The sequence below is a fragment of the Bacillus rossius genome, chromosome 16 (assembly GCF_032445375.1).
Source record: "Bacillus rossius redtenbacheri isolate Brsri chromosome 16, Brsri_v3, whole genome shotgun sequence".
Taxonomy (NCBI): Eukaryota; Metazoa; Arthropoda; class Insecta; order Phasmatodea; family Bacillidae; genus Bacillus; species Bacillus rossius.
The window spans coordinates 18,857,941-18,872,025 of record NC_086343.1 but is presented as its reverse complement, the minus strand read 5'-3'; the positions used below and the strand labels follow the sequence as shown (position 1 = coordinate 18,872,025).

Sequence of the window (14,085 nt, the reverse complement as noted above, 5' to 3'; positions counted from 1 at the left end):
CAAGTGTCGGGGTCTACGCTTGACTCCGAAAGTCACGAGTTAATACGCCTTGATTTAAAACATTTTTTTTATGGACATATCATCGCTGGTTTTTTCCCTCCACTGTACGTAAAAGAGAAAACGACAAAAAAAAAAAAAGAACAGGAAAGATGAAACAAGTCGAAAAAAAAAACCCGATGTCAATAACGTTAAACACGAACTGTGGGCTAACAAACTACAAGACAGTCAAATAAACATAAAATACAGGCAAACAACAATCTTGGACAACACATCGAAAAGAAAAAAAAAACAGACGAACCCAACGATGATGCAAAAATATATCCTGAAAAACACAACGACAGCGACACAAAACTAACACTGGATTGTATTGCTTATTTTCTTCGTGTGGAATGTTTCTAATTTTTCTTTTAAAAAAAAATCCCGAGTAGCTTTTTTTAACGTGGTTTTTTTTATCAGATCTGCAGTTTACTTCAAACAAAAACTCAGTTGCTTTTCATTGGGCCAATTTTCAGTCAGTTTATTTCAATTAAATTGTTGTGCATTTTATTAATTTAAACAATCAAAGCAACACTACTAGCGACACGTGACCCATAGTTTCGCGTAGAGGAGTTTACTTTCGCGCTGTTTTTCCACTCACGTGTTAAAAAAGTTATTTCGCCACAGAAACTATGGTGTTGATAGGCTACATTCATTGCCATGGCATAGTCGCTTACAAGGCCGGCGAACTTGCCTTACTTTTTTTTATATATACCAGGAAGTTCGCGCAGCCAATTGCAACCAATTTCAAATAGTTTTCGAAATCAAGGATAACGCTGCACATTCCAGGCTGTTCTGGCGTGGAACTCGCACTGCGTTGCGAGACTTGCAGGCATGGAATGAAAAAAAAAAAAAAAAAAAAAGATAAAATAATAAGAAGTCAGTGGCGGGATAATTAATCCTCCTTGTTGTTCCTCGCTGAAACTTTTGCCGTGTTGCGCTACGACTTTCCCCGAGTCCCGTTACCCGCAGGAAACGCGCTGCGCTAGTTGTAAGTAGTAGGATACAAGGGGTTCTGGACCAGGTTAATGGTTGCTAATGGGGCCTGCGGCCGGCCGCGTCCCCTTCTTTGAGATACTCGACTCTCGCATGCAGCTGTTGGACGAGGCGAGAGAGAGAGAGGAATGGGAAAAGGGAGAGGGGAGGATTCGGAATTTTTTCTCTGTGCAAATGTTTTGAAATATTATTCTTCGCAGTTTTTTTTCTCCCAAAGGGCAGTTTCAAAATTCTGGAATGATCTTCAATGATCACGGTGGTTAAGCGGTCTGATAACTTCCGCCTCCCAGCGAGGAGATCCGGGTTCAAACTCGGATGAGTCACGAACGGGAAACGTGACGGACGTTAACTTTGAAAAGGTTGAACCTCTTCCCTTCCCACTCACGAATACGTTCCACCACTAATCCATGTCTGACGGACTAGATGTCAGCGGGACGTCATATAGCCCAATTTATTTCCATAATTTGAAAGCTCTTACCAGGTACCGTCTTCATTTCAACTGACGTTGATGGCCGGAACGTGTCGTGAAAACACAATCAACTAATATCCTCAGACCATAAGCGACGTGACTCATCATCGTCATATCCCCCAGTGCGGAATGATCCTCTTCACCCACCCTCCATCCCCCCGAATTCATCAACCGCTCCCTTCCAATGTTTCCTCCAAGTCTGAACGTTTTAATTGGGAGCTCCACTGGTTTCACGATGTGATTTAGTTATTGGCATTCCGCGAGTCTTGAAACTATGTCTCTCACGATTTAGTAGTCTTCCCCCCCCCTATATATATATATATATATATATATATATATATATATATATATACATACACACGCAAACTCTGAAACTATTCCAGAATCATCTCTCGAGCTGTTTTGACTCCCGCGTTCAGAAATTCAACACGCCGTCTTTGTTTGAAAACAATAAAAAGAAAACTGTAAAGATATTAATTTTAATCATGCCTTTGTTGAGAAATGAAATCGTCGGTTCTCATCTTCCGAAGACAAACGCACGCGAGAGAGAAAAAAAAAAGAATAGTAAGTAAAAAGGGCGAGCATTTGCGTGGTTCAAGAAGCTGAGAACCCAATAAATCAGAATAATGTTTTTAATGGCTCGGAAGCGAGGAAGTGCCTTGGCCCACTTAAGGCGGAGTGTAGCGGGGCACCTGAAGTGGACGTCCTGCATGTTTGATGACCCGCGTGGTGAAGACGGCCGCAACAATGGAGGCGGACCTGGCCTATACCATCTGCGAAGGGCAGTTTAAAAATTGTCAGTGACGCCCTAGCTCACAAAGGTCTCTCGGTTGAAGAAACTTTCCCCCTACCACACGGCGCAATATATATATATATATATATATATATATATATATATATAACTTCTACAAAAGATTCCTTTGCAAATCATTTGCCAATAAATAGTTGTAATACTAAAAGCAAAGGAAACAAATTTGTAAATTTCCACAACAGATTCACCATGGAAACAATACTGAATACGAAAATTATCGCCTAATTTTAAATTTTTGTTCAACGTTTTATTCGAGTATAAAATTTTCCTTAAACAATGGAAAAAGACAATCGCTGGACATTATTTGGGTTCATTGTGTTTATCAATGTACGCAGTTGATACTGTGGAAGTCTTATTTTATGAAAAGTTTACAAAAATAACTTTAACTAACGCCCGGGGCAAAGAATCGGTACCCAGTATTACTGCGAACATTTATTCACCCCCCACCCCCTTTTCCGGTTGCGATACAGTTGCTTTCATGTAAAAATTAAAAAAAATTGTACAATTACGTGTAATTTTACATGCATATTACGTTTAATTTACAAAAAAAATAATAATAATTTTGCAGTGTATACCGGCTTGACGTGAGATATTTAACTTTACCCCTTCCCCCCCCCCCTTTTCGCGTGCGCGCGCTATTCGGAAGTTTATGTACGGGCGTTCGTCCTCACCCGATGAGGATTGTCTCGACGGGACCAGAGACGCAGCCGATGTCCGCAGACAACCGCCGCAAGATTACTTCGAAAAGTGCGCGAGAATTGCCGTGTTCCTTCTACTACCGACTCCTCCTGCAGATTCGCGTACGTTCGAGAAGTGCCGACTCTTCAGAGTCGCGGTTCCTCGACCGTCACTTGACAACTGCTCGTTATCTTCGACCGTGCTTCTGGAACGACTAATTGATGCACACGTCTTGGGAATGAAATTCGACAAACGCGTTGCTGTAAGTGGTCCGCCACTTCGAGAAAAAAATTATAATTTTATTCCCTGGCCGTCACAATCCCGAGTAGGTAAATGATAAGTCATATTCAATCAATGACTAAAGCGTAAGAAAAAAAATATTTGACATGATTTTTTCGATCTACCTGTGATAGGCTTCAAAATACAGTGGTGTGTTTGATTTTATTTTGCATGTTGGGCTAGCTGCATATTCCACCTCTTAAACACGCAAAATACTATTTGGCATGGCAAACTTCAATCTGACAAAATTATTGACTCTGCTGTGTTCCAGAGCCCCTCATATGATTTTTATTGAAAATATTATACAAGGGAGAAAACTATCTTACACTATATACTTCCTTATATATAAAAAAAAGCAATGCAACTGATTTTGTGTGTGTCCGCTTTGTATGATCAAAGAAGCCAATGCGCATGTGATTCATCGGGTCAAATCGGGCACAAACACACAAAATTCTAGCTAAGCGAGACTTCTAAGAAGGGATTCCTCTATTTCCACGTTTTCGTATAGAATGCTATGTTTATTCATAAATCTTTGTGAGAAAAAAAGCGCGCGTAACTCGGTACAGGTGATAGAGGTGAAACTTATTTGGCAATTCAAACCTCGACTTGTAAGTATACCGTAAGGAATAAAACGGCACAGAGAGAGAGAGAGAGAGAGAGAGAGGATATAAAGATAAAGACAATTATCTAACAATGTTTAATTAACAAATATTACTCACTGTTGAAATATACACACCATAAAGAAAAACCGCGCGTGTTACTGTTTCTTCAAACAATTATACCATTTAAAATACACTAAATCTCTAACGAAATATATCAAGAAGCGCTATATATGCGGGAAATGCAGGAATTTTTCTCTACAGCGCTCTCTACGCTGCTGGTTGAACAAGGAGGTACGTGAGCGCGCTGGTAGCAAATATTAAATTCAAGGCATTCACAACTGACTGTATAGGATACCTATATCTATTTTCTGATATACGCCCATGCGCACACTCTCTGTTTTATTCTTTCGTTCAGCTCTCTCTCGCTCGGTTATATATATTTTTAACAAAGAGGAGAACGAAATCGAGCCCAGCAACGTATATAGCATAGTGCTCTCTTTATATCTCTTTGGCCAAGTACTTATTGTCTGTCTTTTTCGGGTCAGAAAAGTTTCACAAAAATGTTTTACGAAAACGTTGCATTAAAATTTGGCTTTGAAATTTGACTCTCATCGCACCCAAAGAAGTTTCACTTCAATAAAAGGTACAAATTAAAAATGTCTTGTCTGAAGTGGCTTGGCTTTTGGGTTCTAGTCGCGTTGAAGGCGAAAGTTCACCGTCATTTCGGTCGACACATCAATCGCCATCTTCAGGGTAGCAGTCTCTTACTGAAATTTTTGAAGGGCCTATCCTTGATTGATTGAAACCATCCAGTGTACCATAAGGAAAGAATATTGTGATTGGTTCACAGTCCAGTAACACATACCTCACAGGCGAGAGTGTACCTATATGAGGCGAAAAACTTTCAAGACCTTCAAAGGAGAGAGTGGTGCTTTATAGATGGAAACAGAAATATAGACAGAAACAGCGGTGAACACTTTGCCTTTGACGTAGCTGGAACTCACAAGCGAAGCAACATCAAGTTTAATATATAGTTATTATTGATAGCATAATTTTCAACAAATTTCTCTTGACTGACGCCAGTGCAATTCACAAACCGAAAGACCTTCATCTTATTTTTCTAAAGCTGCGCATTTAAACCACAAGTAGTAAGCCTATTAGTGACGGCGTGTATGCAAATAATTTCTTAAAATGAGCGGAATCATTGCGTGCTTATATCCCACAAATAATAATAAGGAAAATGATAGAAAATAATAATAAGGAAAATGATAGAAAATAAAGAGGAGATTAAATTCATTCAAATAAATAAATCAATTTTAAAAGATTTTCTGAGAGAAAAAATTAATTCCGAAGAAAAAATATTTGGCAAAAATTACTGCAAGCATAGATTAAAAAGTCTAGATACTAGCAACGGGCCAATAAATTCCTTAAATATTCAAATAAAATGCAATATTAAGTTTTGGAATAATTTAAAATTCGAAGAAAACTATTCGATGAAAAAAATAGTTGAGTGGAAGGTATTCGTAAATTGAAATCCTAGCCCATGTAGTTGAACAGGACTACACTTTTTTATTTCTATAGACGTTATAAAATAAATGTTTGTTCTTATCTGCAACCAACTAAAATTATCTGGAATTGTTTGTTTAGCTCTTCAGGTAATTTTTTACACAAAATGATTTTTTTATATCACAAACATTTATATTTAAATTAATGAGTTGAATGTTTCCTCAAGCTTCAGTTTTATATGTATTTTCTCATTTGTTATTTTATTCCTGACTCTTGGGATTTATAATTGTATTCAAGGCACTGAAGAATCGCAATTCAAGATTTGGCGTGTCTCATTCCGGTGAGTTAGAAATGCAGGGATTTTAGTCTCTCAAATTGTAACGCATACGTCCTGAAAGAATAACTGCGCCAAGCTTGAGATGACTTGAGATGTTAATTAGTATACAGAACGTCGCACAGAAATGGCAGTTTTGTACGGTTCGTTTGACGCTCGTAATTGTGCAGCGCAGAAGGTTCGACGAATGAGGATATTTCTCTTGCTCTGTCTCTGAAGAAGCAAAACCACTTATTTCTCTAGAGTTCCGCCAGCCACTTGGATTCACAGTCGGAAACATCAGCAAGTGACACTTTCCCTTATTATCGTTGTGTAGCTGCTCTGTCTTTACCATTATTATTTGTGCCATCACGTTCCAGAGCAGAATTTTCCATCACCCATAATGTGGAATGTAGATGCTATTCGAGAAAAAAAAACACACTAGGTAATCATTCACAATTATATTATAGAGCGTAGCTTAACAGCACGGATTAACTATTTTAAGTATCTACAGACTTAGCGTTAATTTGATTTGAATCCTTTTTTAGAATATGCCATTGCATCTTCAGTTTAGATTTCAATCTATGTTCAGTTTTCCCAGGGCACAGACATGCTGGTTGCAAAGGGCGATTAAACCCCGCCCGCCATTTAGAATTTTTCCATCTTTGTGCTATAATTATAATTTTTCAAATATCTATCCCAAGTTTTGGCATGTCAAGGCATAAATAATATTTCCCAGACCTTCTACACATTGTTGCAACCACATATTTACCCACAGGCTATAGAGTCTGTAAGCACCGCGAGGAAATTTCACGTGATAATCGAACCAGTTCACAATCGTTGACTTCAACAAGTAGCCAAAGCTAATTACGATGCCCTGTCTAACATTAAAAAAAAACTCTGAAGCTTTATTGCAAATGAGTAGTATGTAAAAGAGGCTCCGGGTGCAGGGTCCAGGGTAAGGTGACTGAGGTGCCGACCGCCATCTTTGATTGTGACGTCACGGCGGCCATATTGGATGAGTGTGACCTTGAACTTGAACTTGACCTTTGACCATCAAAATTTCTCCAAAATTTACCCTAAATTCCTCAAATTTCGCCAAAATTTCCATTTTTTTGTAAAAAAATTCCGTCAAAATATTTTGAGGAATTTTGGGTAAATTTTAGAACATTTTGGCAAAATTTGATGGTAAAAGGTCAAGGTCACACTCATCCAAGATGGCCGCCGTGACGTCACAATCAAAGATGGCGGTCGGCACCTTGTCACCTCACCCTGGACCCTGCGCCCGGAGCCCCTTTTACATACTACTCAAAGTTGTCAAAATATTTGAAATAGCAAGATGGCGCGGTCTAATCAGCTTTAATAGTGTATCAGAGTACAGTGGACACGAGGATGGCCACGGATGAAGATTTGGTGAGGGGAGGAAACAGGGAAGCCTTCATTTCACAGACGAGAGAGCCACACCCGAAGTTCCCCGAAGTTCATGCTCGCTTTTTTTTCTTCCGTTATATCTCATTGTATAAACCGGTAAGGCATTAAATTTTACGGTCGATTAGGATAGGTTAGCTACATTATAAATACTTTAAAACATTGTGGATGGTTGGTTATATTAGGTAAGTAGAGTAACTTAAAAAAAAACTGTAAAATCATTTTATGGTTTCTTAGCAAATAACTTTTTTAATATTTAGCTATCCAGGGCTAGGAAACCGTTTACACGATTTCACAGTATCTTTAATGTAGCTATCCTAACCAAATCAACCGTCCACAATGTTTTGAAGTATTTACACCAATGTACAGATGTATGTTAATGAATAAACGGCGATTTCTCGTAAACGTGTTAGAATTTCGTATCTCCGCAAGTTGTATTAAATATAGCGAATTTTTTGTAGCACAAAATAAAAGTATTCTCGAATTTTTAATATTATTTACAATGAACAAAACAATAAAACCACCGAAGATGCACGATCGGGCGTTTGGCTCTCTCGTCTGTGGAAAAGAAGGCTCGCCGAGCGCGGCACTCACCGAGGACGTGAGGGGCGGGTCGGAAGCGGAGCGCGGCACTCACCGAGGACGTGAGGGGCGGGTCGGAAGCGGAGCGCGGCACTCACCGAGGACGTGAGGGGCGGGTCGGAAGCGGAGCGCGGCACTCACCGAGGACGTGAGGGGCGGGTCGGAAGCGGAGCGCGGCACTCACCGAGGACGTGAGGGGCGGGTCGGAAGCGGAGCGCGGCACTCACCGAGGACGTGAGGGGCGGGTCGGAAGCGGAGCGCGGCACTCACCGAGGACGTGAGGGGCGGGTCGGAAGCGGAGCGCGGCACTCACCGAGGACGTGAGGGGCGGGTCGGAAGCGGAGCGCGGCACTCACCGAGGACGTGAGGGGCGGGTCGGAAGCGGAGCGCGGCACTCACCGAGGACGTGAGGGGCGGGTCGGAAGCGGAGCGCGGCACTCTCCGAGGACGTGAGGGGCGGGTCGGAAGCGGAGCGCGGCACTCTCCGAGGACGTGAGGGGCGGGTCGGAAGCGGAGCGCGGCACTCACCGAGGACGTGAGGGGCGGGTCGGAAGCGGAGCGCGGCACTCACCGAGGACGTGAGGGGCGGGTCGGAAGCGGAGCGCGGCACTCACCGAGGACGTGAGGGGCGGGTCGGAAGCGGAGCGCGGCACTCACCGAGGACGTGAGGGGCGGGTCGGAAGCGGAGCGCGGCACTCACCGAGGACGTGAGGGGCGGGTCGGAAGCGGAGCGCGGCACTCACCGAGGACGTGAGGGGCGGGTCGGAAGCGGAGCGCGGCACTCACCGAGGACGTGAGGGGCGGGTCGGAAGCGGAGCGCGGCACTCACCGAGGACGTGAGGGGCGGGTCGGAAGCGGAGCGCGGCACTCACCGAGGACGTGAGGGGCGGGTCGGAAGCGGAGCGCGGCACTCACCGAGGACGTGAGGGGCGGGTCGGAAGCGGAGCGCGGCACTCACCGAGGACGTGAGGGGCGGGTCGGAAGCGGAGCGCGGCACTCACCGAGGACGTGAGGGGCGGGTCGGAAGCGGAGCGCGGCACTCACCGAGGACGTGAGGGGCGGGTCGGAAGCGGAGCGCGGCACTCACCGAGGACGTGAGGGGCGGGTCGGAAGCGGAGCGCGGCACTCACCGAGGACGTGAGGGGCGGGTCGGAAGCGGAGCGCGGCACTCACCGAGGACGTGAGGGGCGGGTCGGAAGCGGAGCGCGGCACTCACCGAGGACGTGAGGGGCGGGTCGGAAGCGGAGCGCGCCACTCACCGAGGACGTGAGGGGCGGGTCGGAAGCGGAGCGCGGCACTCACCGAGGACGTGAGGGGCGGGTCGGAAGCGGAGCGCGCCACTCACCGAGGACGTGAGGGGCGGGTCGGAAGCGGAGCGCGGCACTCACCGAGGACGTGAGGGGCGGGTCGGAAGCGGAGCGCGGCACTCACCGAGGACGTGAGGGGCGGGTCGGAAGCGGAGCGCGGCACTCACCGAGGACGTAAGGGGTGCCCAAGATGGCGGGCACTGTGAAGCCCACGCCGACGCGCATCACGGTCCACGTGACGAAGTCCTGCGCGAAGGCCGTCCCCACGCCGAAGAAGCACTCGATGGCGAGGTAGATGAAGAACGACGGCCGCCGTCCGATCCTGCGGACACCGCCGCCATGGTTAACATTAACCATCTACTACACACCGAGAAAACATCCTTCCCCCCTCCCAACTCGGCCCAATCCCTTTTCCATTAAAATTATTTCTAATTCCTGTAATTATCGTGTTTGATATTGAAACTGCATCATTACTAGGTACCTTTAATCAGGGCCGTAGCCAGGGGGGGGGGATTAGGGGTTTAAACCCCCCCCCCCCTTAGCCCCAAATCTTTAATTAATTTCTTATTCATCACTGAAACAAATTTCATATTAAAATTAATAAAATTTTCACCATTACATATTTAAATTTAAGTACCGAAAACTGCTAAAATAGCATTATTTTACATCTTAAAATCCAAATTTTCCCGGGAGAAAACCTCACCGCCCCGCTTTAATACGGGGAAGGGGCATGCTTCTTAACACCCCCCATTCACAAATCCTGGCTACGCCACTGCCTTTAATACCATTAATAAATTATATCAGAAATCAAACAAATGAATAACATAAATTATTTTTTTATTACCATCTTATTACTAGGTTCATATCACAGTTGCTTGGCTTCTGGGCTGTAGCCGCGTCCATGGCGAATATATCACCAAAGTTTCGGGTCGGCATTGCAGTCGAGTTACCCACTGAGGTTATTGAAAGTTATTCTGCCTTTTTAATAGTCTCGCCTGGGAGTGGGAGTGTTTCCCGATTCGGCTACAGCTGTGGGCCAATCACAGCCTTCCTGCAGCCAACACTCCTCTCTCAGGCGAGACTATTAAAGGCAGAAGAACTTGTAATAACCTCAGTGGGTAACTCTACCCTGATGATGGCTAATTAAATGTCGACCGAAAAGTCGGTGATATATTCGCCTTGGGCGCGGCTACAAACCAGAAGCCTAGCTACTTCAGACAATGGCCGCGAAAATCTGCAATTATTTTTTACATCATAGTTATTGTTACAGTACATTATAGTATATTGTAGAGTAGTATAATATATTATAGACACTTAATACCCATACCATTAATAAATATATTAGAAATAAAATAACGAATAACATCAATTATTTTTATTACCATATTAATACTACGTTTATATCGTAGTTATTGTTACAGTATATTATAATTAAGTATATTATAGTATACTGTTGTATGCATATTATAATTAATTATAGTATTTGAATTATAATAACATTATTTATCACTATTATTATCAAACAATAAAATCCTGCTGTTCACAAGGATAACCCACAGTTCACAGGGATGCGAGCTACAACCAAAACCCGAATAGTTCCGAAGTTACCGAAGTAAAAGTTGAGGTTAGGTTCGGTCAACGTAATAAATAATAGTTATTTCTCCCCCCCCCCGGGGGGGGGGGCCTATGATATCGTAACTAAATTGAAATGTAGTTTATATTAGCGTTATTTAAAATACTCCATGATCATTAACAATAAAAATTAGTGATGGGATGAATCCCAATTCTCTCGAATCCAAATATCGAATTAAAATCCCAGAGAGTAGCTAGAGTGCACCCCTCGAATCCGAAACTAGGTGTCAAAAAGAGTCAAAAATAAAATCATGTACAATAAATGAAGGAAAAAAAAACTATGTTGATGAAACATTCTACCCTTTAAATGGTTGTTGAAATATTCTACTCTTTAAATGGTTGTTTCAGTAAGTTTTCAGAATCAATGCATTTTGTAATTTTATTTACACAAGGATAGGTATGAAAAAAAAGGGGGAGGGGGAATACACTTCGAAGGTCAATAGTGATGGATTTTTAATCAGCTATATTTCCTTTAGTATTTTTCTTAGATTTTTTTTTTTGCGTTGACTATCGAATACTCCGAATACTAAGGATTTGGTGGTATTTGAGGGTTTCATTGGCCCTGCAATATGAGCGATCGTCAAACTTCCGAGAACTTCACAACTGTTCGGGCGTGGCTCCTATCCATATGAACTGTAGGCTTCCCGACTCCCAACTTCCCCATACACTCTAATCAGTAGACTAACGACGACGTAGAGCGATTGTCGTTTTTCCGTCGGTTGCTAAGGGGGGCATGTCCCATCCTAGGTCATTATTTTACATTTACGTTCCACACGGTTAATCTTGCTGACTTTTAGAGTGGCATAGCTTTCACACCGATGGAAAATAATTATTTCGCATGCTTTTTTTTCTTAATTAGCTGCTAAAGTTGCTGTTTCGAAGTTTTAGTGCAGCATGGATACGGAGAATTAAATGGAATAGAAACCTGAAACTGTTTAGGTTTCCAGTCAATTTTACTGGCTACTATGTAATCTAGTCATTTTTCTTTAATATATAATATATATTAAATTATATATACATATTATGTATATATAATTTTACCTATCCTTTTAAAATCTTCAGAATTTTATGTTTTTAAAAGTTCACACAAAATTAAATAAAATTTTCTGAAATAATTAAAACCATATCTCGCAGTAGCCATCAGCATTATCTTTAACCCCCCCCCCCCCAAAAAAAAAATCCTCAATTAATTATTACATTTGGTTCTCCTTATCCATGCTGCATATAAACGTTGAAAATTCAACTTTGCCCACTAATTATGCAAATCAAATTCACTATTTATTTATTTTTTTCATTTTGCAGATGTTTGGCCCACTCGGAAAGTCTACGAGTTAAAAAATTTTCGCGGGTTCATTTTGCAACACGAAAGACGCCAAACTCTTACTCGCAGCTATCACTTTACGAGATTGAAACTACAAAATGAGACAACAGGCCCTGAAGAATTCCATATCCGATAGGAAACCAGCAGGGAAAGATAGACGCGAATCCGGTGCCACTCAGAATTACAATCCACGAAATCCACAGAACCTTTTTTCATCCCTAAAATCTTAGACAGTTAATTTTTTTTTAAATTTGAATATGTCATCATGAACTTCCAAAACACCTACTGAATAACGAAGTGCTTACAGATCACGTAAAATCAGCGTTCGCACACGATGTAGGGTTTCGACATTTATGTAAAGAATATCAGCTGTTAAATATTTTATTATTTTATTTTATTCATAAAAGCTCGCTAAACGAAACATTGCAAATATATTTGGTCCCTCAGAATTTTTTTTTAAATTTTTTTTTTTTTTTTTTTTTTTGCCAGCAGCCGCGTACCAACTATATTTATCCGTTTACCATATTTCGCTCACGAAAGTGGAGCGTGTTATTTTTTTAACGACCAGAGGTTGGTAGTCCTTCCTGTGTTTCACCCCCACTTTATTTTATTTTTTTTTTTACTTTCACGCCGGTTTCGATGTCTAGACCTTCGTCCCGCCTGCCGGACCAGCCCTTGAAAATTCCGAAGCTTCTACCCTTCCTCTCCCCCCCCCCCCCCCCCCCCCCGTCATATGGGCGCAGGTTTTATGACGGCTCGTAAAGCAACGCCTGAATAAACAACTCCCCCTCCCCCTCCTCCCTCGTCATCCGACGTACCGCTGTTGTTGTGCTTTGTCCGGTTCGGCGGGAATGCGCGAAAATTTAACGACACTGTAAATTCTGACCGGCCGGCGCGGGCTTCCGCGGGAAGAATTTGTTTTGGTCCACACGCCCCTTTATCCCCCGCTCCTCCGAGGACTCTCGTTATACCACCCCCACCTCCACCCCCCCCCCCCCCCACACACACACACCCATTTTTTATGTCCCAGTTTTACGAAAGTGAAACTACTTTACAGCCGGTGATGACGTCATCAAGGAGTAAACGACAAGTACCCGCCAGAGATCGTCTGTAAACGAGCAAAATTCGAGCGTTCTCCATCTTGCAAATGCACTTAACAATGCGGAAACTCGGGACACGATCGTATGCAAAGCCGAACATTAAATATAGATTAGTTAAAAAAAAAAATAATAATTCCTGCCGGTTCTTTGTACGAGGCATGCTGGACTGTAATGGCGAGGAAATACGTAACTTGATGTAAGTTTTTGGACATACGCCATTGCTAAGAACTTTTTCTGTTGAAGAAAAACTAATAAATAAAATAAATAAAAATACACAAGAGAGACAAAAAACACACAAAATTAAGCAAACAATTGCTGTTGTCAACAAGAATATAAACACCACAAAATATTCCTAAACAGAAATATGGTCAACAAACAAAGAAAAAACAAAGAAAAAAGTACTAAGTGAACAAAAAAAAAACACACAAATGATGACAACACAAAAATATGAAACCAAAATAATTCAGCACAACAGTTGAAACGAGACAAAAACACGACAAAACGAAAAGACAAAAAAATACAATAGTTTTACCAAAACAGGAAATACGTAGTTTTAACCCTTCATGGATTAAAATAATTTTTTTTCCAAAATAATCTCTGTAAATGAATCTCTGTTATTGTAAATAATAGAGAAAGTATAAACTATTAAACACTGAGTTACTGGATTATATTTAATAGAATAAAAAGCGTACAACCGCCGCGAATTTTGTCGCTGTCGTAAAATCATTTCGTTGAAATAACTGACGGTAATACCTTTCTTTTCCACATATTTTTGTGGTGTGTAACTAACCCATATGATTTCATAGAAGTTATTTTGTTACAGTTACAAAATTTGTGTTATTTGTAGGTCTTCATAATCCAGACGCCCAGTGTCTATCTTAAATACTTTCTCTATTATTTACAATAATAATGTTGTTCAGCTTCATCTTCACAGACGTATAACAAACAGCCTTGGGGAACCACTCTAGACCACAACTGGTATATGTTTTCAACATAGTTTGTCTTGATAAAACTGCAGTCTAAGT

General features: G+C 42.0%; 1 protein-coding gene across 1 annotated transcript in view; it reads right to left on the bottom strand.

Annotated features, from left to right (window-relative positions):
- LOC134540319 (beta-alanine transporter) overlaps positions 1 to 14,085 on the bottom strand; it is a 203,210-nt gene that overhangs the window by 90,621 nt on the left and 98,504 nt on the right. The window contains exon 3 of the mRNA XM_063382981.1: positions 9,175 to 9,329. Within this exon, the coding sequence (XP_063239051.1) occupies positions 9,175 to 9,329 (155 nt within the window). The remainder of the gene's footprint in view (positions 1 to 9,174; positions 9,330 to 14,085) is intronic.